The sequence below is a fragment of the Caloenas nicobarica genome, chromosome 2 (genome assembly GCF_036013445.1).
Source record: "Caloenas nicobarica isolate bCalNic1 chromosome 2, bCalNic1.hap1, whole genome shotgun sequence".
Lineage (NCBI taxonomy): Eukaryota > Metazoa > Chordata > Aves > Columbiformes > Columbidae > Caloenas > Caloenas nicobarica.
Genome location: NC_088246.1, coordinates 71476899 through 71503284, shown reverse-complemented (window position 1 = coordinate 71503284; position 26386 = coordinate 71476899). Strand labels below are relative to the sequence as shown.

The following is a 26386-nucleotide window of genomic DNA, read 5'->3' as shown; positions in this document are numbered from 1 at the left end:
GCTATCTTAGTAACTTTAATAGGAAATGCTGCAATGTCTTCTGTCACTCTCCCTCTGTAGTGAGCTCTGAGAGCTTGTTATATTTTTCCATCCATAAAAGTGATATTGTTTTTCTAATTTATGACAATATTTGACCTTCCCTGCAGCACTAAAGGCAGATATATCCATCACACGTATTTAAACTCAGAACCATCCATAATCACAACTGTCCAGTATTAATACAAAAAGCCTTATTATTGCATTCCACACTGAGCTGTAACCCATACGTTTTCACCTAACATAACACATTTTGACACAGGCTGGTACACTGAAAGTGTATCAGAAAGGGGGACAAATTTTTATTGCAATTGCAACTTAAGAGGTTCACCAGCCACTTGGGATTGAAGATGTCCAGCTTGGTTGCCTTAAAGTTAAAAGGATACCTCTAAATAAAGTGTGAATTTCGAGTGCGCTCGACATATTTGGGTGCTGTTGCTTCTAAAGGTGGTTTTGTTATGCAGTCCCATCCATCAGACTCAGTGCAAGCCTCAAAAAGATCTGAGCTGCTTAAACGTAACTTAAAATGCAGTGGAAGTTGAGTTAATACACATAGCACATATAGTTTGACTTGTGGGCCAAAATTTGATATCTTTTCTCCTGACCTTTGGTAATTGCCTCTCCCTGGTTAAGCTGTGCAAACAGGGCTGAGCGAGCCGCAGTTCCTTCATCCTTTGCGGTTTCTGTATCAAAGATGGGGGGAGGTCCAGGTGGTGGCGGCAGCGGTGGGGAGACGCATGACCCGCTCGTTAGAACAGATCGCATAGACATGGGTGATGCAACAGGACCCTGTTTGGGGTAGATGGAAATTATTTTACATACGGTATTTCAAGGAACATCGTATTATGATAACTGTTATTTATTATCATCCTTGAATGCTGGGACCTTGAGTGGCTTCGGGCGGCCACAGGCTCAGAAGAATTTCTGGCACCATAATCAAACGTAATACTATGAATCTTTCCCTGCATCAAAGCAGGCAAGGCTGGAAAGACTGGCAGTCCACAGCACAGCCTTATTGCAGAACTACTTCACTTTAAATATTTCTCTCAAATGCTTGTCAAGACTGATGTTAAAAATCTTTAATAGTAGTGATTCCATAATTTATTCCAGCGTTTACTTAAATGAAATAGGAAATGTCTCCTTTTTTCAGATACCCAATTCAGTTTGCCATAGATCACTGTGCATTTAGAAACATACAGAAAATGTTTTGATTTAACAAAAATAGCTGGGAAAGTCACAAACTATCAGTTATACATATGCAATACGCTAAATTGTATGCGAGATGTAAAATGCTATTCTTCAGACCGTTCAAGTAATCTGCAAAGATTCAAATACAGCAGAATGTAAAACTATGGTGATTCAAGTTTGTTATTTATGAAATTCAGTATTTGAATTTTTAGTTCAATTTCTTGAATTCTTTCCTTTTTTTTCAATTGCAGGAGATCCCGCATACAAGTTACGAGTGAGGTGGGCCTTGCTAAAGTAAGTAATCCAACCTTTCTTTCAGTTTGCATAAGCAAAAGTACATGTTTCGTTCTGAAATATAACGCTTACATAGAATATTATCAAACAGGCAGAAAAAACTACTAATGATCTAATTAAAATTTTATGCATCCTAATAATAGATACTAGATAGAATCGGAGAACCTGAGAGTGACTTTTTCTGTCTTGCCACTGCGTGTCACTCTGATCCCACCTCTCTGCAGCAGAGCTGAGACTGTTGTGAAAAATTAGATTGGTTCTGATGACTTTAGCTAGCCATACAGACATTGTGCATTGCACCAGTACGTAGTTATTAGCTGAGCAGATACAGTGGGAAAATGACAGGGACTTAACAGAATCACAGCTCCTCTAATTGACTCCTTTTGTTAAGAGATACAGGTTGTTAAAAGTGCATCCTTGGTAATCGATACTGGAAATAGATATGGCTTAGCTGGACTCAGAGGATATTTTAAGCCATTTATGATGCCACTCCTTTCTGCTCCTTACCACTAAATTGAAACAGCAAAGTATCCATCTGGTTCAGGTGTCTCACATGAGTGAACACTGTAGCTATTTTTTAAAAAGTAAACTTGTTCTGGCCTGTAATCCCAAACTGATAATGGGAAAAGGGCTTAGGTGCACATGCTCTTTTTTTCACTCTTCAGACATACTTTTTTTTTAAAAAAAAAAGAAAGCTGGCACGTTTGAGTAAGCAACTGCATTCAAACCTCTTAATGATGATGACCCTAATTAAGGTAGCATGAAAAGGGAATAATATTAGTTAACCTCTTAATGTACACCCTCCATTGGCACATGCATCTTCAGCATCTAAGTACTGTTGCATTTGAAGGAGCTGTTAATGGAATATGTTTAGTGATGAGTACATAGCAAGATTCTTTGTCACATTAGTGACATTAAAACTACATTGCACAAAAATGACTGTTGAATCCTTGGTACTTGGGTGAGTAATGAAACTGATGTAGCGGTACAGTTTGATTGTTTCTGAAAAGATCCGAGGTCTCTTCAGGGAATGATCTCTCTTCTATGCTATTAAATCTTTTTGATCAAATGTAAACAAATGAGAAGAATCCCTTTTTGCAACTGGTTAACATTTATTGTCGAGATACACCAGCACTGGTGTGGACTGCTTTTAGAGACATTTCGTTGTTGCATGGATTCATTTAACTCAGAGCGTTTCTGCTTACATACTTAGTAGTTATAGGTTATTGTGTTAGGCTGAGGATGACTTCTTCACTGCGCCCTGAATTTACACTGCCTGTCTTCCAGCCTCTGCTAATGCCAGTAATGTTACCTGCAGCAGAGTTAGCACAACTGTGAATTATTATAATTAAAAAAATGAATGTAAGTGGATTTAGTGGCACAATCAGTTGTTGCTGCTTGAGGTGCAATAGAGATCTTCCCTATCTGTTGCCTGCAACCATAGCAACTGAATCCACTATGTCCTGGTTATCCAGAATTATGAACTTTGCATTTTCAGGGCTTTTCAGAATACTCAGACACCCAGAAATGGCACTCACCATTCACAGTCCAGTGTGGACATGCAGATATGAATTATGTACGCTTTATGGGAAGAGATGAATAGTAGTAGTGGTAGTGGTTAATAACTTGTAGTCTGAGATAAAAATCTGATTTCCCAAATTCCAGGTTGGCAGCTGATTTCCCAAACATACCTTATTGCTTCCACCTGCATAAATAGAGTGCTGTGATTTTCCAGAAACTTGTGTGTGTAAGACTCACATGTTCATTTGGAATTGACACCAATTAAATTCTGCAAGGGCTGCAAAGACGCATTAGAGAAAAAAAGATGTAGAAGTTATCTGGGTGTTCTGCATACAACACAGAGTGGTGGGTCACTCTGCCAGTCTCTTTGCTTAAAGTGTCAAGCTGAAGGCCATCACAGATCATGCAGGAGACTCTAGGCTGAAATGATGCTACCAAGTACTGCATCAGAGGCAGTTTCCCAAATGGCAACAAAAGTATGGGAATGTCTATGTAACAGAGGTTGAAGCAAAACTCAGAGGGATTTATCTGTGGAAGTGGATGATGTCTCTCCCAGAACTCCGAAAGAACTATCTTGTGAAAGTACACACAAAAAAGGATTTTAAATACATCAATTGAGTTTGGACGTGGTTTTGTATGACTGGAGAATGTCTTATTTACTTTTCATGAAAGAGCAGAGGTAGGAAAGAATCTGGGAAACTAGGAGCATCTTTCCCTTTTAGGACAGTACTGATGAAAAGACAAGTCCAGTCAGAAATCTCAATCCCTGACCCGAGGAGTGAAGACATTCTCTAGTCCTTTGAGTGGGTTCCAAGAGTAGGAAAAAAAATTTATCCTTTGCACTCACATTGCCAATCTGCCTCCTCTTTTCTTTACAAGCCCGGTCCCCCCATCAAAGTCAGTTGCTATCTCCACTGAGCTCAAAAGATTCTGAGTTAGATCTAATTAAGAACATAGGAGCTGTCACAAGGTCTTGGAAGACAATTGGACTTCAGTCACCCACTTTTCCTCTTAATTTTATGCAGTCACAGAAATAAGAGAGGGACTGAAACTTTGTTGTCAACTTTTCTCCTGCATGACAAATTCTTGTCTAGTTTATGATCCAAGCTACAGCTACACAAGCTAACATATATTGTATAATGATATTTTCAATTATGTCTGAACATCTATGGCCATCCTGGAAAGTGCAAACAATTTAAATCATAAATGAGGCCAGGCAAAATTGAAGGACAAATCAAAGGGGAAAAGGTCAGTAAAGTACAGGGAGGGACTAACTGCTCCATTGTAGATCTACCATCTTATAACATGGACACATCCAGTAGGACAATCCCCCATGGAAACGGAACAGCATGGAAAAGAGAGACAAGGAGGCGTACAGAGACTTGCTGTAAAGAGGGGTTCAGTCTTACTCTGGCTTTTGTCTTCTTTTCTTTGCCGTTTTGATTTACCTGACTGAAATAAAACAAACATTCAAGTGCAGCGAAATTCTTTGTGTGAAGAGTGGCTCAGGGTAACAAGGGGACAGAAAGCACAAAAGCAAAGGGGAAACGCAGAAAACGTTGCACTTCCTGCATTCCCTGCATGCCAGGAAGATGAGACCTGTGTTGCACTGAAACATCCAGACAGAAAGGGCAGTTTTAAAATCAGCCTAGTGAAGTGATTCCAGGAACTTTCTCTTTTGATTATTTTTGACCTTTATTAATACATTGACCTCCAAGTTCCCAACCTAAGTCACTGGTAATTGCCTTGCTTTCCTTAGTCCCTTCCAAGACCACTTAGGCCCTCAGGTTCTAGAATATTTCTGAACCAGACTATTAAAATGTTCTGGTATCTGGCAATGCTTGTGTGTAGTCCTATCCAATTTCAACTAAAGTGCCCTTCACAAAGTCCCTTCATTTCTGTTCTGTATAGGGTGGTGTTTGTGAGAGCTACTGGGAATAAAATAGCATGTTATATGCCTGCAAAAGTTCATCTATCCTAAAGCAGCAGGTGCTTACCAGCTTTGCTATTTGCAAACAACTCTTAAGATTAACTTCAAGCAGATGTTAACAACAGTGTATCTTTACACAAGGAGTATTAAGAGCCATTTGGACTAGCAAAGGCGGTTATTTGCAAGCCGCCTTTCTTCCTCTTTTATTTCAGCTGTTTGCCTTGGTAACAGCTGCAGTTCTGAGTGCCATGGTGTCTATAGACATCATGTCAAGTTACACTGAGAGCCGATTCCTCCTATTAACGTGTTGCTGTGGTCATTTTCTTATTGTTTGCAAATACACCTCTTGTAAGAATTATTAGGGCAACAGATAGCTTCAACCTTTCCTTGTGAAAATCTAACACAAAATTAAGCCATTAACTTTTAACCTGCTAGCTTTGTATCCTAGTGAACTTGATGTGCTTTAAACCTTGTTTCTGGAGCCTTCTGAAATGGGGGAAAATGTAATTCTCTGAGGTCCTATCAAGAACAGGAGATGTGGGCACTGAGGCCATGTAGTGACAGCTCTGTAGAGGATGGAACATGCCAGAAATTTCCTCCCAGAGAAAAAAGTTGTCTTCAACCTCCAACTAAACCATGCTCTGAATGGGTTGACAGGAATGGGTCAGGGCTTGCTCCTTGCTGGAAAAGCGCAGAGCCATCTGCAGAGCGGCCCAAGGGCCTCTCACTGACTGTGGCTCAGCAGCTTCCTTTAGTGACAGTATTTGGGGCTGGGTCTGATAAATGTGTATTATCACTGGGCAAGGGTTTGCAGGACTGCAGTACAGCCTGAAAGTATGTTGTATTTCTACTTTATCTTGTAGAACTGGCAGAAGGGTGAGGTACTTTTCTTTTTCTCTTTGTTGACTACCTAGCTGGCTCACTGGAAAAATGAAATGACTGTTTATGTTGAGGGAGCTGGTTGGTTAAAATTCGTCTCTGTTGAATCTCATTTAATTCCCTTGAAATTACAGTAGATACGAGTGAAGCACTTTGCTTCTGAGAAGCTGGGACTTGTTACAGCACTTTTCTCCTAAAGGCTTCCCCTGGATCACAGGGCACCAGCCAGTCTCGTTAGAGAAATAAAATGCCATTCATGCATAACACAAGTGCTCTGGATGCCATACTGTCAGTACTTTTTGGTGCCCATATGCAGCTTGACATGTCTTTAGGTTAAACCCAGCTACTGAGAGACGGTACGAATTTCTTTTTATGTCTTAGCACAGATGTTACTAGTTCCTGAGCCATTCTTGCCGAACAATTCCCTAGGTTAGCCTTTTATGTCACCATTGCTATATTTGTAGTATTATAGCAGCAAGGAGTCCTCATCAGAGGCTCATAGCTTTGGGGATACAAGGGGCTTATGTGCCAGGCCCTGTAGGAACACCCAGGGTGTTCCTCTGTGTTGATCCAGCTTCAGGCCGACACAGCACAGCATGGAAACTGTAGGGAACAAAGTTCTTATGGTGGGAACCTGCTGTGGAGCATTTGAATGGACACAAATTTCCAGAAGCTGCAATGGTCGTTTTTACTCAAGACAAACGTATTATAAACATCTGTAGAATGCGTATAAATAAATTATATATGCATGTGTATAATACATAGTACCTATTTTATTAGTCATTCATATTAAGAGGTATCTATTTGCAGCTGAGACAACAGGTGGCTTAGGCAGAGGCATAAAATCCGTTCCTTAATTGACTGAAAAGCCTTCTTTTCATGGCAGCAGATAAACAGGAAACATAACGGGGACTACGTTCTTCTCAAAAAACCAGATATCTCTGTTTTCTCCTCCTCCCCCTTTATAGTAATCCTGGTTTCACATCTAAAATGATTTCAGCATTCTGTATTGTTCTTTCCATACATACGCACAGCCAAAGACAAGAATCATGAAGTTCAAAATATCATGTATCAGCCTCTGGGAACAGGTGGACTGTGACTCAGGGGCACAGAGCTCTTGTTAAGGTGTTTTTTTGTGTAGAAGTAGCTTAGCACAACAGTTCTATTACCTACTGTATTTAAGCCACCTGTCTGCAAGGGGTTCTGCTGCCCTGAGATCCACAATTCGCTAGATGGAACAGCTGACTGACAGGGCATGTAATCTTTGTGAGTGAAAACACAAAACAGCAAAAACCAGGCCAGCCTCTTTTCTTGCTACCAGGTCTCAGCAGAATTATTTATCTGTTGAGTGTTCAAACTTTGAAGCCTCTTTTAATACATTCCTGCCATTTATCACCTGTTCAGCATTTAAAATGGTGCTTACATCTTCACAGTTACCCAGCCAGAAATGTTTTACACAGCCAAGGTCTTCTAAATAATATGAGAACTGTATGCTAACATAATTGTCAAGAAGTAATATGCTCCCACAGGCACATGAAACCATCTTTTACTCATATAAACATTCAGTTAAAAGGAAGATCAATCCCTTTTGCAGGGTAGTAAAGTTTTAATAGATGTGCCCTTTCCTTTTCTCTCCATTTTACATACCTTCAATTTTCCTTTCCCTTTTCCACTGGAACTAGGTTGCATTATGTTACAGGTCAGGTTGCGTTTGACAGCTGTTGTGAAACAAGCCTCTCCCAGGTTCTCCCTTAAACTGTCTGAATGGTGTTTGGTGACTGATGTTAAAAGGACACGGCTGATACACAGTAAAGACAAATATTGTCAGCCCTTGTTGGAATAAGGGAGTAAAACTGCTTTCTTTCAAAGGGACGTGGACGTAATTGAGGCTGTCTCCACCAAAGAGGCAGCTATTGTAGAGTTGCCAGGATGGCCAGGTTCTAAATCGACAGTGTACCAAAAACTGAACATTGCCTGTTCTCTGAGAAACAGTTGAGATTAAAGGATGCTTTTTTTTTTCTTTCTTTTTTTTTTTTTTTTAGAATAAGGAAATAGAGAAAAGGAAGGGAAGAGAAAGGAATAGAAGGAGACAGAAAAGGAGAGGAAAGGCTATGGCTGAGACAAATTCAGCACTCCGAAAATATCCGTGTCTTATCCAAGCATTTAAATCAGTATATCTATGCTGCCCTTCCTTCTATCTGAATGAGGCCTATGGGATGGCAGTTGTGGCTGGAATTTGGCACTACAGTCTTGACCTTTAGCGCCAGTGAAGTGGCTCAGCCGATGGCTGCTTGATAAGTGGGTCAAACCAGACACAGCACAGAGGAGATACTGGAAGGATAACAGGAAGCTTTTGCCTGCAGAAGTTGGTCTTTTGCAGCTTGTTCACCTCAATAGGTTGAGACACAATACATTACAGGAAAATGTTTTGATAGTATAGGAGAGAAGCAGGGCCATTTTATTAGAAAATGTCTGGAGGTTATTATTTTAGACGAGAATGAAATCACACAATCACAGAATCACAGAGTCACAGAATGTTAGGGATTGGAAGGGACCTCAAAAGATCATCTAGTCCAATCCCCCTGCTGGAGCAGGAACACCTAGATGAGGTTACACAGGAATGTGTCCGGGCGGGTTTTGAATGTCTCCAGAGAAGGAGACTCCACAACCTCCCTGGGCAGCCTGTTCCAGTATTCTGTCACGCTCACTGTGAAGAAGTTTCTTCTCATATTTAAGTGGAACCTCCTGTGTTCCAGTTTGTACCCATTGCTCCTTGTCTTATCATTGGTTGTCACCGAGAAGAGCCTGGCTCCATCCTCGTGACACTCACCCTTTACATATTTATAAACATGAATGAGGTCACCCCTCAGTCTCCTCTCCTCCAAGCTAAAGAGACCCAGCTCTCTCAGCCAATGGCCAAAGTCTGTACTGAGACTAGTATAATTGCACTCAATCAGGCTAATGTAGGAATTACAATGGTTCTTGGTGTGGAGCCTGTGGAGAATTCCAGCTTTTAAACTCTAATGAGTTGTAAGTGTTTTTTAAAATGGTATTTCAGGAAAAGAAAGACTTGAAGATACTGTATTGGGTTCAATAGGAACAGGATATAAATAAATCTGAACTGCTTGTAAAGATGCAGACTACCTTTTAAGAATTTGTTTTGATTTGTAAAAGGGAGAGGAACGTTGATCACTTGAATGAAATTCTGTATTAGAAGCTAAACACTGTAATGAAATTCACTGCTAGTTTGTAAATATTTCCTGTTTGCAAATAATCCTGCTGGCAAAATTTGTCCTAAATGACTGTTGTATACAAAGAACAAAAACTTAGCTGCAGATCCACCTGCAACTGAGAGAAACACTCAAGACAATTATCCTTTAGTAAGATTTGTTTCTTAACGCTTATTTGATGTACAGGAAACTACAGCAATCTCTCATTATTACTGGTTGTTTTCTTGCTGCAGAGTTAACCTGTAGAAATAGGAGCACAAGTTTCACTTCCCCCAGCTTACTCATGCAATCCTTGTAGCAAACAAACTTTTATTAGGCGTTCTTGTGAACTTATATTACAGCTGTTCATTTCTTTGCACCACCAAAAAAAAAACTTCGAAGAAAGAGCCATACTTCAATACTTGCTGCTTATCAGTAAGAACTGAAGAAAAGACATAGGTTACTGTTACAGCTGTAGATTTCACCTTGAAGTCAGGAAGCATGCAAAAATAACAGATGCTGCATGGGTAAAATGCTACACTGGGCATTTAAAACATTTTGTTATAATAATGGCTTTTGCATAATACTCACTGACACCTGAGAATGTCATATCTGGTAGCAGATTAAAACTTGCAAATCTCCCTTAGGTTGGTAATTGCTGTTGTTCCTGTTGGCTAAATGGAGATGTAGTGAGTGTAGAGAACTGCTACTCACCACACGATATGTGTGTGGCAGAAGAAGGCTCACACTTTACGTACAAAATAATGAACTACAGAATTACACTTTAAAGGAAATACTGTAGATCCATCTGACTTCCACTGACAAGCATATTTTCTCTGACATAGCCACAATCGATTTAATGAAAATGAATACTTCAGATCATGGTGGAAATACAGAGTGGAACATTTTACCCTCTGGGACAATACTGCTCACAAACGTACCTACTTTAAATAGGTAGTTTTCTTCTGTGAGCACAGTACCCACAAATATCCTAACCCTGTCCACCATGTCTTGAAACGCCTGTGATTTACATAGGGTCCAGTTTGTACCACTGCTCCGCATGGGTAGCAGAACATGCTCAGATATGCAAAGGTCTCAAAGTCCTTAACTCCACTGATTTCTTGGCTTTCTCCTCATACAGTCCCATGCATTTCAATAGGATACCCTCAAGGAGTGAAATATTGTCACACATCTTGGCAGAACCAGAGCCAAAGTGAATAAAGAGAGAACTGTGTCAGATCCAAAAGACAGTAAGCATCTGTTTTTATCACAAATTTATTGTAAAGCTGATAGAGGTAACTGTTATTGTCAGAGCCAACTGCTTAGCCATTATTTCAACCTTTTGCACCTGTTTCAGTGTCTGTCTTGTAATTTATTAAGACATTTCTTTCTCTTTCCTGTAAAGTGCCTGCCTGTGTGCTCACTGCCAGAGCCAGGAAGACTTTATGCACCAATGATCTGTTCCAAGCTTGGCTGCAGCTGCCCTGTGCAGCTTGATGGAAGGGTATGGGGGGTGCTGGAAATGGCACAACTTTGTGATACTGCCGGGGAGCACAGCCAGAAATGTGCACACCATGATATACAGCGCCTATAGGTAAAGGGGCCAACTGCCCACTAAAAAATCCTGTCCCCTCCTTTTTGGAAACCCAAGCATAGTCTGATCTAAGCTGATGCTCTTGGGGTTTTATTGCAGCTCCAGCTATGAGAACACAGCTCTGAGAGGAGCAGTAGTTAATGTTCTCCCTGACTCTTCAGTCTCTTCAGAAATATCCAAATAGCTTACTTAATAGCTTTTTATATAAAGCTTCAAGCACTGCTTTGTTGACTTCTGCAGATTTGAAGGGTAAATTATCAGTATAATTTACTTCTAAATCTGTATTTATACAGGCCAAAAACTTTCTTTCATTCTCTCTCCCTCTATAATAAAATAGCAATTCTGCATCAACATCTCCCTTTCATAAATGTGCCACTTTCTTGATGTCTTCCCAAACTACTGCTTTTTCCTTTTTTCCTTTTATGCATGTAAGTAGAAGCTGCTGTATGCAATGATTAACAACTGTGTCTGGAATATATCTACAGCTTTTACATATATCGTATGTCTGTCTAGGCCCTGATTTTGCAGACCTTTATGCTTAACTTCACACAGCATGAATCTGTGGCATTCTCACTTTAAAATGTATAATAGAAATGAAATTATCACTTGAGTAACTCATTGCTTTCTTGAATGTTTGTTACCAAGCTTCATAGAAATATTTAAACAACATGTAAACAACAAGCTATTTGAACAACCTGCTAACTTACTGGATTCCAATTTCCTTACACTCACATGAAGTAAAACTTTAAAAAATTATACATCCTTAAAAATGTGTTTGTAATTTATTTTTTCTGACATACATTACATGAACGATAATTTAAATAAGCCATACTTCCCAGACAACTTTGAGATCTGAGTGATATCCAAAGTGAGGGAAATCAATCCTTCAGATGCAGTAATGGGCTCATCACTCATGACGGAATGAGCACTGTTGGCTGGAAACTATACTTAATATGAATAAACAAGTCACACCTAGATTTGTATTGAGCAATTTCTTGCACAACTGAAGAGAGGGAAATAGGAAGACGTGATGGCTGAGATGTTAGTTTTAAGAGCAGTCAAATATAATCTGCAACAGCTACACTTCTGAATCAAGATCACCGGTACTCAACAGCACTGACAGTTCCCCCTGTCTGATCAAATGGCTATAAAAAATCTTTATCTTATAACGCTATTTCCGTACTTGTAAAGTTCCATTAAAGCTGAAGGTGATTCCTTCTCTGTATTAACAAAACTAAATTTGTCCCAAATTCTCAGGCTAATTCTGCTTACAAGGTACTACAATTTCTTTTTCTTACCTAATAATAATTTAAAAATCATTAGCTCTTCTCACATTTATTTATTAGAATAGAGTAGGATGTAGCAAGTGTGAAATTTTGTACTAAATTAAGAGAATCGTGTTTAATATTTCGAATTTTTACTACAAAACCTACAAAGCACCAGATAATTCTAGTCTTCTAATTTATTATGTTTAAAAATTTTTGCATTGCTTCAAGCTAAGAAGTACACACAGATCATGGTCTCTCCTATGTTTGAAATTGCACTTGAATACCTGAGTACTGCAAGGCCTTGTACAATGTCTAATGAAGGGTGTGAAGAGAAAGTTGCATAGTCTGTTGCTGAGTACAAGTAACATAAAATCATGGTTATCACTTCCATATAGGGGGAGAGGAAGTAACTTCTCCAGGTACCACAGAATCACAGAATGGTTTCGGTTGGAAGCAAACTTTAAAGATCACCTAGTTCTACCCCCCTGCCGTGGGCAGGGACACCTTCCACTAGACCAGGTTGCTCAAAGCCCCATCCAACCTGGCCTTGAACACTTCCAGTGATGGGGCATCCACAGCTTCTCTAGGCAACCTGTTCCTGTGTCTCACCACCCTAATCATAAACATTTCTTCCTTATATTCGCTACCGTCTTTCAGTTTAAAACTGTTACCCCTTGCCCTGTCAGTACAGGCCCTGGTAAAGTCTGTCTTTGGTTTGGTTTGGTTTGGTCTGGGAATTAAATTATCCAGTAGCCTATATCAGTCCTCTGAATAGTCATTCAGTTTTGAAAAAAAATATTAATATTTGCCTATACAGAAGAAATTATAAACTTGGTGCGAAAGATTGCATGTGCAAGCATGTGAGTGTACTGGTAGGTTTAGGAGATGAAAACAGCTGGCTGATTATATTTTTAATATACTCCAGCAATTCTCCTAACCTGATAATAAACATAAGCACATTATTAGAATAATAGAGAACATTGCATCAATGTAGACAGTGGATATAAACTGTTCTATCCAACAGAAGATTAATACTTTGTGTTTATACCTCTCTTTAGAGAACCATATTCATAGCCATCATCTTTCTATGCATCTCTGATGTAACACACAGAAGATGTTTATGTAAATACATATGGAGAGAGCATACATAGTTAGGCATACAGTTATATTTACTTTCTATATATATATGTGTTTCAGAAATTATTTCTGTATGTATAACAGTTTTATAAAGATAGGTATCTATGAAGTAATAAGCTGATATGTATCCCTTGAGTTTCCTTTTCCTGTTATTAAATATCCCTCTTTGTTCAGATTCTTTCCACCACTCTTCTCCTTTCCATGTCATGTTCCCCCTATTTTCCTTTAGTCTGACTTGTCCTTCAGATTTTGGGGGTTTGTTTTTGTTCCTACCTCCTACTGTAGCAGACCTGCAGAATTTTGTCTGCCCCCCCCCACCATTTTCAGCTGGGGATTATGGCTGTAACCATCCCATGTAATTCTTCCCTCTTCCTCCAAACCTTTACCACAATGGCCTGACGCATCTTTTCCACCTGTCTTTCAAACTTTTTTTGGCTTGGTTGGGAAGTCCATGGACCTTGACTTCTGTTCCTGGCCTAGATATTTATTTCTATCTGAGCTAATGGCCTGCATTAAAAGACAGATTGGTTACTGGCATTTTACGGTTCTTCACGAAGAAGGAAAGAGTACTTACAGTTTTACTCCAGGTCAGACCTGTGGTGTGATGCTCTTTGATATAAGCTTGAAGCTCAGACCAGATGTTCAGATATGACTTCACCCAATCAACATGGCGTGTGTCACTGTAAAAACAGACACATTATTTATATGTCTGAATGTACTTAAAACCAGAAAGCATTGCTACTCTTGCTTAAAGCAGGTAAACCCCAATGTCTGCCTTAAAGCCACAGACAAATCAAGTTAGCAGGCAGGCAGCCAGCCCAGTGCCAAAAATCCTGAGGTGTACTACACTGGAAAGCTTTTAGATCCTTTCAGAGGACAAACAAGGGCAGAGTGCTTCCTGCTGCAAGGGTCAGTCGTCACCCTGTTCAGGCTCAAAGCCAACTGAAGAAGCACTGAAGGCATATGGAGTTGTGCAGCCATTACCCAGGCTCAGTTTCAGGGTGCTGAATTTTAGGAAATTAAATATCTGTGGGTTCTGTAAGATTTTCTAGCTTCCAAGTTCAAATGTAGCCAGGGTAATACTGGATCATGTTATAGTCATCAGACTAAAATATTTATACATCAAGAATTTTCAAAGTACAAGTCACAAGTTGACTCTGGAATCATTGTTTGGAAGGCTTAGTCTTTCAATGGGACAGTAAGTGAAAACAAGAAATATGCAGAGAGGGAGCAACTGCTTGTCAGATGGAGTCCTTAGTTATGAAGAACTATTACTGAACAGTGATGGCTATGGACTGGATGCTTACCAGGATTTGAGTGTCTACCTCCTGCTTTTTTCCTTTGGAGTCTGATGCTTAATACTGCTGAGGATCTGGGTCAACAGGTTTAATCCACAGCCTACTGAAGTCAAGAGAGAGCCTTCCACTACTTTGGAAGACATCGTGATCTGACTCAGTGAGAAACATGAAAACCATTCCTTATCAGAGGAAGAATGAAATACCTAAATAAGTGCAATGTGAGACATTTTCTTCTCCAGAATAAATAATAAAGCTATATTGTAAAAATCTTCAGTTAGCCCAGTAGATATTACCTTCAGTAAGTAAACTGAGGCTTCAGGAATAATACGTAATATATATAACATGAAATATTATAGATAGTATATAATATATATTTATACATACACAATAAACAGAAATATATACAAACGGTTTATATATATATAAAGTTTTCCTTACTAAAGAGGAAAAACTCAATAACAAATACCGTTCTTTGCTAAAATCTGGCCTCCAAAAGTACCAAATCAACAGGACTTATACATGACTTTTAAAAGAGGGCATAGGAAGGACCTGTATTTTTTCTCTGTCAGCTCACAGATCTCATTCATGGACCTTTTTTTGTGAATTCCTCGTGCTCTTTAAGAACAATGCAATGGTACAGAAAAAAAATCAAACTGGGAGCTACAGAATTACATGCTCAGTTATATACAGCTACCACCCAAATGCAAATTTCCAAGCAAAGAGTGAGAACAGCAACAGTATGAGTGCACAAGTGAGACGAGGACATGGAGCAGCTAGCTAGCCACATGCTGATACGTAAATATGCATTTGCATATAAGCTTATGATGCTAGAATGCCAAAAAATGAAATGTAATCCTAAAATTTGCAGAGAGTTAAAAACCAGTGCCGCTAGAGCTGCTGCCACTCTCACTGCAACATGCTGCAGGTCAAAGATGAGGAGGGGAAAATATACTACTGCAAGCAGATTTTACCAAATGCTTTTTATTTTACCAAATGCTTTTTAGTTTACAAAATGCTTTCTGTGATGGCATTGTGAACCCTGTTGGTGTGGGTAATGTTCTGTTCTCTGGCTAGTAGATACTGGGGCTTGGCAACATACCTGTGCTTGTAGTCCTTTAATACCCTGTTAGTATAAAAGGTGGCAGCATCATTCATCTCCTTGACATAAGGGCCTGGTTTAGGAGACTAGGATCATCAACCCATGGTAGCAGGAAACAATGGAAGGAGAAAGGAAGTAAAACATTAGTCAGACACCTTCCCTGACATATTAGGGATAAGAAGAAACACCTTCTTGGGTGTAGTAGACAGAAGAACTATGCAGATGAAGACTGCAGAGTTCTGCAAGATTTTGTACTATTCTGGGCCACGCCATCCAGAACACATGTACAGCCCTCCCAGCTACCCTGTGTCACTCACCACTGCTATCCACCCAAGGGCAGGGATGCTCTCGCTGACAGCTGAGAGGTGGTTGAACATTTTACTTCCTCTGTTCCTCTCTCTGAAGTTCTGGATTTCCTGAATTTTCTCCGATATTGGCTTGAGAAGCATAGCCACCTCATTCTGAAAAAAAAAGAAAAAAAAAAGATGCTGCTGTTACAGTGGGTGGTCCAAAAACTACCTGTGGTGTAACATTGCCCTCCCTGCCCATTGAGGTAACAGTTGGAAAGAAAGGTCAGCATATTCTCTACATTAAAGTAACAATTTAATTACCCTCCTCTGGTTGCAGCAGCAAAATTCACAGACATGGATTAATAATGTGTTGCAGCAAAAATTGTTCTTAGCACTGGCAGCATTTTTACATGCTGCTCAGGTTAAGACCCATAGAGACCCCATAGCTCAGAGTCTGCAGAATGTATTTTTCATCTGACATCCCTGGAACGTTTTGAGAGTCTTTATGAAGGCTTGAGTTTTTCAAGTTATTAACCAAGTTGTTCTTTCTATAAGAAACGCAAACTGCTTGCTAGGTTAGTGGCCTCTTATCATCTGGCAACAAGACTGAGAAAGTAAGGCAATATCAATTTTAGCTTTCCCTGTAAGTTTTAATGTTTTATTTTCCTTTGGCTGCAAGTAATGTGGGAGGATTTCATGGGAAACATACTGCCTGCAAGCCGTGGTTTGGGGAAATTCTCCTGTGTCAATCAGAAACAAATGGTATCCAGGGGAATGACTGTTGAGCGGAAGGAACAGTGTCTGAATGAAAAGCAGAATGAATGTAGAAGCTATCCAAGCCCTTTCCTGTGCAAAGTGAATGCTAATCACACTGGCCCAGTGTCTCAGAAAAACTAACTTGGAGCACTAACTTACCAGGAAAGATTCTTCCACTCAGAAACAGCACACTGAGGGACAGGGCGTCAACAGTTACAAGCAAAACAACTGCTGAGGACTAATGCTGTCATGACACACAGAAGACGATGTCTGTGCATGTCCTGCTTGATCTCTGTCATCTGTAAGATATTTCTTTTCACCCTTCCACAAGACCTCATCTTTAGAGAATTTTATGTCACCTTAAAATAAGCATGTCTGCTATGGATGATCATAGGTCAAAGGACACTCCAAAAACATGACAAAAAAGTGGATCTGCATTTTTAAAAGAATTTTGATCCATCTGTGGAGCCTTAATGTTTTAGTGGTAATTTTGAGAGAGCCCTATGCATTTGAAAGGCATGGGGATATTTGGTCTTTTTCTACAACAAAGTGGGTTGGGAGAAAAGAAATATTTACAGTATTACTGGGAGATGAAAAGATTTTTTGTTGACGGTGTAATGACCAGCGTAAGTCATTACGTCTGAAAAAGCCCTGAAACCTCCATGATTTGTAGTTCTTAGAAACTGATTTTGTTGCCATAACATGATAAAGTCTGCAGGAATTATTCTTTCTAATTTTTGCTTGTTTACAACATGCTGCAGCTGGTAGGTTCTTTCTTATTTTGCAGGGAAATCTTTCAAGTATGACAGTAGTTAACAAAACTGAAATTTAAGAAAGTGCTTGTTCTGCTTTGATATTATGCCAGTTTTCCTCCCATAAAGTCTAAGGGATATTTACAGTCCTTAGCTTACTGCGAATCTTCATGGCCCAGTTCCAGCCAAAGAGAATATCAGGGCTAAAAATACAGCTCTGCAGATGCCTGGTATATCTAGACAGCACTGGGAGGCAGCACATTTCTGTGGATGGGGCACAGAAGTGGGAGTCCCTAAATGGGGGTTCTCTTTGCAGCTCTCCCACCAAATTACCGTCAGGTTTCAGGAAAGCTCCATTACCTTTCTGTGCCTCAACTTCCTATATATGAAATGATGCTATATAGCTGGTTTATTTTGTAGAACACTTTGATATTTACATATAAGAAGTCAAAATGAGGGCCAAACATTTTCCTGAACGGTACCGTAAGACCCACACCTCCTCCTACTCCTGCCAGAAAAACTCCCAACCACTTTTGCGAGGGTTTTCTGTCAGTGGTACAGACAGAATTTCTGCCCCTCAGAACACAGAACTTAAACTGTCCAGTTCATAAAAACATAGTGGACTTATGTAATTTCACAGAAAAAAGTGCCTTGTGGGAGTTTTAAAGGTGAAATATATATTGCTAAGGAAAGCAGCTCAAAGTAATCACTCACCTGGCACTGCAGGGATGCCAGAAAGAGCCACAAAGGGCTTGAGGTTTTGCTCAGCCCTGTCGCTCGTGAGATGCACAGGGGAGCAGACCAGGCTGCCTTCCCTTTGCTGGGACCCCGTCCTAACCTCAGGGCTGCTGGCTCTGTGTGTGTGCAAGCGCCTTGTGAGCCAAGTTTCTGTGCAAGGGCTGGACACAAAGGAACACCGGCCTGCAAGGAATCACTTAATTGAGTCCTGTCTCCATGCAGTCAGTTCTAAATTTTTATTTAGTGATTAAGCTGCAGATGAATTATAGTGTGTATGGCATACGGGTATAGAAAGGCTCATTAATCCTGCCAGTAATCAGTCTTGTTTGGCTCCACAATGCAGAACCAGTTGTGCTGAGTGTTCTAGAAGAATGATCTCTTTATTGCAATGAATATTAAAACAGCTGGTTGTTAATAAAATTATTGTCTATACTGTATCTCTAAGAAAAAATGAATTCAAGGAGATGAATCAGAGCTGTTGGAAAAATCTTCAGCATGCCTTTGGCATGTGCTAGATAAAATTTCTTGTCATTTAAGACACAGCACAGTTGTTTAACAGAAATTTAAGAGTCTTTGTATAAACACCATTCCTATTATAATATCAGTTTTGCTGAAATGTTTAAAAATGCAACAGTGGCACAACTTAGAAATATCAAAACTAATTCCCAGTACGCCTTTGTCCTTTTTTAATAATTACTAAAACCAGATGGTCTTTTAAAATATGAATAGCTAAGCAACCAACCACCTTCCATCCATGTCTTATAATTCATATGAGAAAATCAGGGGCAGTAAGACCACTGCAGTGATTAGCTAAACCACTCCAAAACAGTTACAGCATGCAACAAGAACTGCCTTAGGCTTCGGCTTCAGAGACTTCACAGTCTCAGCCCAGTCTCAGAAAATGGCCTGGCACACCAGTGTTCCAACAGACTGCACCAAACAGACTTCCTCTCCTTCACATTATTGTAATACTCACACAAGAAGTTACCCAGATGACAGATTTAACAGGACTGGGGCACACGGGTTTAATGCAGAAGAATGGCCAAAATTTTGTGTTTTGTGGTTTTTGCTATTTGCCTGTGAGATCTCATTAAACGGAGGGGCTTGCTTAAGCTTTGGCTGCTTGAGCCAGTGATTACTTGAAAATCTCAGCTTTAATTTGAGAAAATGGGTATTTTCTCAGGACCGTTGTTCTCCAGAAACCTGCCAGCATGAATCACAAAGGCACAAAACCCAGCAGGTAAATAAAAATACAGTTTTGAAAGATCTTATGTATTTCCAAGCTAATCTTACATGGTTTTGAGGGGTGAGACTGTTTACTGAAGAATTTTTATGTTAATGGGAGGCAACACAATTCAGACCTCACTATTATAGTGTTTACATCAACCTGACCTATTATGAAAAAACATGGCGAGGGAACAAATACCCTTTTAAGTTCGGCTAACTGAGGGGGTGGCAACCTTTGGCGCAGGAGCAGCAAGAGAAAGCTGAGAGCATTTGGGATCAGCAGCCCCTTCATTTTACTCAGCTGCAACCAGAAGAGTATGACTGCAACCTTTCTTCCATGGTCTACAGTTCTTTTATTTTCGTCTGTCAGTTCAAAATCTCCACCATACTTACACTGTATTTTTCACAGGCAAGTTTGGAACATGGAGGTGATTTGAATCAGCTGTCTTTGTGTATGTTGGCAAGTAGTGCAGCCTAATAGAAATGGTTCTGTAGCGCTCAACAGTTGGTGCTGACACCCTGACATTCACATTATACGTGGTTGGGGGCGTTACGTTGGACTAGCTGTAAATCGTGGTTTAGGTGCTGTCTGGGAGTGTATCTTCCATTTAACTTCATCACAAAGATACCAATTTTTGTACACCCTAAGACTGCTTCACAATGTGAATCACAGCATAGTAAATGGGACTGATTTGAAGGAAAAATATAGTCCAACTGTGAACTAAAACATTAATGTATACACAGCCATTATCTCTGCAAACAGCCTAGTACAGTCTCATCCCACATTTCATCCTTTCAAGGGATGAAAGATGTCATGGATAGCATCTGCCACCCTCAGTTCTAACAATTCAAAAGGTGAGCATCTGCTCTCAGCTGAGACTTGATTCCCTCTATTATGAATGAAGAACGGGATGTCCCTGGGGAATTATTTCCTCCTATTAATACATGTTAGAAGACTACCTATTAGAAGACATTAATAGATGTGAAGACTGCACTCTAGAGGTGCTGCCATTTACTATAAGGAGAGCCTAGAAGGACACCTTACACAACATGCCTACCCTGAGGAGCAGAATCCCCTCTTGTATTGATACGAATAAGATACTGGTAGCCTCAGTGATCACCAGTGAGATGCATTTCTGCTATGAGTGCCTACAATTCTAGAACTAAAAGTTTTAGATTAACTGTAATTTCCCATATTTTGTATTTTGTAAAAGGCAATCTGTAAAGAAGATGTTAAAATTTAAGTTAGGGTTTGGGTTTTTTTTTTTGTATATATGTCGTTTAAGAAAGGCCTGTCTTTTTTGTTGTAGCCGTGTATCAACAATCCGAATGGAATCAGTGTTCAGATTAGGCTGAGGAGTAACCTCTTTCTTCAAGTATATAGAGTTTTTTATTTTTCCAGAGGTGAATCTAAGCTAGTTGCTAACTTTGAGCGTCCCAATGCTGCATCCAGATTCCTCAAATGCTTACTTTTTTATTTTATTTTTCATTCCATAGTGAAATATTACCAGCTTTTGTTGGCAGCTGTCAAACTGTTCTTTTAGCAGTGCCTATCTCCATTGCTCCTTACAGAAAGTGTTTCGCGTTTGCTACCACAGTTTTGCTCTTAAAATTGCAGTATAACCCACTACATCTTAAGCCAATGCTTTCTTTGCAAGCATTTTCTGATTGGAAGTAAAGACCATCTGAGATCTTTCTCTATGATCATTACATTCATGTCTCTCTAGTATCCTGATATTTTCAGGGTTCAAAAGTCTCCTCCTAACTAATTACAGAGAGACATTAATTTATCCTGGTCTTGTTTTCTTAGATTGTGAATCTTCAACATAGCGGTGTAAGAAGTCTTTGATTTGTTTGTCAATAGTGCAGGTTTTGCCACTTCAACTCATTGCCATGCAACAGCAGGACTATGACACAGAGAGACAAATCTGCAGAAATGTCTGGTCAGCTTCATCAGCACAGACGCTTAGACACATTCGTGTGCTTCCAAAGTGACTTAATTGGTATTTGGCTTTTATTCCTCTTAGATAACACATAAATTCTCAATCTAACAGCCAATATTAGCCGTAGCAATTTTGTGCTTTGTGGGGAAAAAAAAAAAAGGGAAGACCAAACCACAAGCCCACATGACAAATTAGAAGTTTGGTCATTTGTGGGTTTGTTTTGAAACGTAAACTCTGAGGGAGGGCAAATGAAGAGGAATGTGAAAGACAAATAGCATAAGTTTCAGAATTCAAAAATCATTGGTTGTGGTCTGATTTAGACCAAAGTAAAATTAGAAAAAGTTAAATAACCCGTGAACCAAAAAGCCCTGCTTTTCAGTCAGCTGTATCTCCAGTGCTTTCCCTTTTAGAAGATCATGCGCAGTCCAGAAATCCGGGGAAAACAATTGGGTAGCACAGAAAAAAGAGCATACTGGTTGGGATTTGGGTTTAGCACAGTTTGAATATCAACATTGCTACAGGGATTGAAAACTAGCCTAGTAATTTTAGGACAGTATTTTAGGACACAATAGAATTCCAGTGAGAGTCTGTAGGATCCCCAAAATTGCTTAGCAGGTATGTCAGATGAGGAGCTAGACAAGATGGAGAGTATTATCTTCTGCAATATCTTCCTTACAGGGTGATGCTGTTCTTAGCCCAAGTACAGACATACTGGAGTAAACAAGTGCAAGGAGCCTTTGCTTAACTGGAGCCTGGTTCTTGCACAGAACGTGAACTGCTGGAGAGTCTGTGGCGTTGATGGGAGCCAGTCCAGAGCTGTGCGATAATGTGCATCTCTGCCTCTGTTTCTCTTTAGAACAGGCTGGGAGATGTTGCACTGATTGTGGCCCTTCTGTACTCCCTGGATCCTCAGGTGTCTCTGGGCCTTCTTCTGGCTGAGTGCTCTGCCCCTGGGGCAGGGCTGAATCTCAAATGCATCCATCTTTTCATGGCAGGGGCTATCGACCTGGGAGTTTTGGCAAACACACATGAAGAAAGAGAAATGGTATAGGGATGCCTGCAGAAATCAACTATGAGAAAGATGCTGAGCTGCTGGAGCGTGTCCAAAGAAGGGCAATGAAGCTGGTGAAGGGCCTGGAGCACAAGTCTGATGAGGAGCGGCTGAGGGAACTGGGGCTGTTCAGCCTGGAGAAAAGGAGGCTGAGGGGAGACCTGATCGCTGTCTGCAACTGCCTGAAAGGAGGCTGTAGCGTGGAGGGTGTTGGTCTCTTCTCCCAAGTAGCGAGTGATAGGATGAGACGAAATGGCCTTAAGTTGCATCAGGGGAGGTTCAGATTGGATATTAGGAAAAATTTCTTCACATGAAGGGTTGTCAGGCATTGGAACAGGCTGCCCAGGGAAGTGGTGGAGTCACTGTCCCTGGAGGTGTTTAAAAGACGTGAAGATGTGGTGCTTAGGGACGTGGTTTAGTGGTGGACTTGGCAGTGTTATGGCTAGACTCGATGATCTTAAAATTCTTTTACAACATAAATGATTCTATGATAGAAAATAAAATGAGCTTGGGGCTGGTTAAATGCAGTCGAGCACATTTGAGACAAAATTATGAGATAACAGGTGTCAAGGGGGCTATCTGGACCTGAAACTGAGTTAGAGTTTGCAACAATATCCAAAAATGAGCCTGTGAATGCTGTAAGGCAGCAGGCTGGTGACAAACCTGCCAGTTGGTCCATCACTGCGGCTGTGACGACATGTCGCATGCATTTGTAGGCTTGCTGATAACAGAAATATGTCAACAGCTTGGCAAGATTTCAGAGCACAGGACGGGGGAAGGGGTTCCCTTTAGAGCTCAGGACTCTCAGGCTCTGTCCATGTCACTCTTGGCACCTTCTCTAAGTTAGGGACCTCAGGACCTTAAAAGGACTGAAACAAATTCTTCCTTGAGCTATTTCTAGATACAGAGGTGCAGGTTTGCAGCAAGCAACTGAGTAGAATGGCAGCAAAACTTGGCTCAAACTCTTTTGCATGAGTAAGTAATAAACTAACGAGATGAGGAGTATCCTGCTCTTCATATTTTTGGAAAACAGTAAGGGTGATCCCAGTAAGTATGAGGAAAAGTAGTGGGAAATGAAATGACATAAGAAAATCAAGGCAATTAGAAAACAAATCCTGCTAGGATGCAGGATAAGAAGTCCTAGGAGTCCTGTTACTGAAGTACGTTAAAAATAGAAGAGAGAAAAAAAATGAGCAATCCTACACTGTCAGAGAGTAGGGAACTGTAAACCTTCATATTTGATTTCTATATAAAAATTCTGAGAATGGGTTCTTTATTCAAAGAAATTGCCACAACTGTTCTACTCCTACAATAGATTTTTTGCTTGACTATAAAAAATTAAAAACCTCAGGACTTGTTCCCATGGCTCTAAGTCTAACTTCAAATACAGTTTCTTGGGTTTCAGGTGTTTTTTCCCCTTTTCTAGTTAAAAAAGGGAAAGCTCTCCTTCATCTCTCACTTCCTTCCACCTCTCTCCTCCCACCTGTGTACAGAATCTGGATATTAAAGCTAAGTATTTAATTGGAATGCTTGTCTGCACAATGTTAGTAATTAAATCCATAAGCTCTGGCAGTCATATTAACTCAGCATTTTTTTAAATGAGAAATTACATAATCAGTTATAGCCTGAACTGCATCTGTCATTTAAATCTGTTTGTAGTACTTCTTACCAAGAGTATGCTCGTCCTGGATATGTTTATATAGATTCATAGAAAAACTTATCTCGTTACCTAGTTTCCATTATGGGAACAACGGATCATTCATGCCCTCAGAGCAACTCTTAAAATTGTTTGAACTCTTAAAGCAAAATGAAACCACTCATAAAAAGAAGACAGTATAAGTCACCATTCACAGTGAATTCAGAGCAGTGCCTTTGAGCAGTGATCTTGTACATTAGTATTCATGGCCATAAAGTTAAAAAAAAAAGTTAAAAAGATAAACTTGCTCAGGAACACTGATAACTTTTAAAATTACTATACAATAAAATAATAATGTTTCAATCAGAATTGTATTTGAATTAAGATTATGTGGAATAGAAAATTCAGATCCAAACTGTTTCAGAGTGTTTTGTGAAGGTTTATGTTAAAATCTATCTTCTGGATTGCCCAAGCAACATGTAAATGTATGGTCTCAAAATACCTTTTTAAACAACTTCTCACAGAATATAGCAATATTCTAATTTATTTTCCCTTCTTCTTCTTCTCTGTACTATTTAATATACAGTAAATAATTTATAAGAGAATTTTTTTTCTTTAATATTTGAAGTTTGGCGTCAGAAAATAGTTTCTAATAAATGGATGAACTGTAGAATCCCATCTTGCTGAATGAGCCTGTATTCAGCAGCCATAAGCTGGGACATACACAAACAGGAATATCAACCGGTGGCTTCATCATGTGATCCCTTCCACTGCACTTACAAATATAGAACATGACCATAAAAAGTAACAGAACATGCACTCTGCAAAGTAATTTATTGCAGTTGATGCTAGACTGGTATGCCAGCTGGAATTACCTTCTTGACTCCTACTATTTTCACATACACAGATAATAAAGGCAGTGCACTGGAACAGATTCCAAATGAAAAAATATCAACATTTATTAACAAGAAGCAAAACTCTGCAAAAGCAACTTCAGCAAGCTTAACTGTTTGAAAATGTTTGCTAGTGACTCATAGCAGGAGTTCAAGAGCTAAATGAATACTAGAGCTTCAACATTTTCACAGAGGGGAAAAAATATTGCCTTTTGTACAATATATGTTTCTCTCTGCTGAGCACAAAAAAATCTAAGGATTATTATACATATAGGAGCTTTCTTTTTGTTTGAATTCCTTCTTCATTAGTTTGTAAGCTGCAAGAGCTGAGCTAATTTATTTTTCCAGGGCATTTCCCCCTCCCTCTTTTTTTTTTTTTTTAAAGGCACCATGTATGACATCCCAACATGACAGGAACTCAGTAAATCCCCTCAGTCTCCACACTGCTGTCTCTGAATGTCTACAAAGCTACTATGCCATAATCGCAACTCACTGGCTCATTCACAGCTTTACATTATAAAGCAAACAGTCTAGACAGCTGAATGACAGAATTACTCTCTTTTCTCTTGCATTTGTAGATATGCTGTCATCTTCATTTGCTTTTCTCTGCTCTGTGCATTCTGATACACTAATGATTAGCTTTCCTGTTTGGATTCCAGGCTGTCTCCGTGGCTCTAGGCTATAAATACAAGCACAGCCCAGATGATATCACATGAATAAGGTCCTGGGGGTGTGGGGGGGAGGACCCCTGCTGCTTTCCTTCTTCCGTGTTAGCCAGTGATAACCAGATTTTTCAAAACGGTTAACTATATGGCTTTACAACAGGATTATTTTCCCTATTGAGATGGAGATATAAAAAGCCTGGTGCCTGGAACCATCACACTTTGCAGTGGAAAATACTGTTCAAGTTGCACAGAATAGGCAGCCTTCAATTATTTTCAGGCCTGTCTATAATATAGCTGAATTATGTGTGCAAAAAGTATGCGCAAAAAAGAGAGAAAGGAACTTCAGTCTGTAATATTCCTGGTGTGTTAACTTTCGAATGATGTGTACACACATACAGCATTTCCTTGGTGCTAAAAGACAGTTAAATGATAAAAGTATACTTTCTTGCCTTCAACAAGTTACAGAAATCTATGCAAGCCTGATAACATGCAACTAAGACATATGGATACACATGGTCAGCTCTGGTAATGTTTATAGCAAGGGTTTTATTATTTGTTGCTTTTCTTCATGCTTCTGTAACTGTCATTCTGGATTGCTGGAGAATCTCTTTTTACATCTGTTCTTCTTGTTTGTTGCCATTTTTAAAATGAAAGTTTCTAAACTTTACAGTTGAAAAAAATCTCAAAGCCTTGACTTCAGGTCTGAAAGTTGTAAGGCTAGAGAAGTGGGGAGAAGCCATTGCCATTCCCACTTGAAAGGCAGAGGAAATCAAACCGGTGGCACATCAGCACAGGAGGCCAAACAGTGAGCCAGAGCTTCTGCTCTCACCAGACCCGGGATAATACCAGCGCTTTTGCACATTGCATTTCGTTGTGGGCCATCGGAAACTGTTCAGTGGGGAATATTTTACCTATGAGCCTGAAGAGTTTTGTGGGCCACTGGGTGCAATTGTATTCACAGCCAATATAAATGACTGCTTGA

The 26386-nt window shown here is 39.8% G+C and overlaps 1 protein-coding gene and 1 long non-coding RNA gene across 2 annotated transcripts in view; one reads left to right on the top strand and one right to left on the bottom strand.

Annotated features, from left to right (window-relative positions):
* Positions 1-26386, bottom strand: part of CAP2 (cyclase associated actin cytoskeleton regulatory protein 2) — a 68549-nt gene that overhangs the window by 7932 nt on the left and 34231 nt on the right. Inside the window, exons 5-8 of the mRNA XM_065630266.1 lie at positions 15771-15914; positions 15454-15539; positions 13631-13736; positions 642-825 (exon numbers count right to left, since the gene is read on the bottom strand). Of these exons, the coding sequence (XP_065486338.1) occupies positions 642-825; positions 13631-13736; positions 15454-15539; positions 15771-15914 (520 nt within the window). The remainder of the gene's footprint in view (positions 1-641; positions 826-13630; positions 13737-15453; positions 15540-15770; positions 15915-26386) is intronic.
* Positions 1-26386, top strand: part of LOC135986309 (uncharacterized) — a 58224-nt gene that overhangs the window by 15077 nt on the left and 16761 nt on the right. The window contains exon 2 of the long non-coding RNA XR_010605868.1: positions 1476-1518. This is a non-coding gene — a long non-coding RNA (uncharacterized LOC135986309). The remainder of the gene's footprint in view (positions 1-1475; positions 1519-26386) is intronic.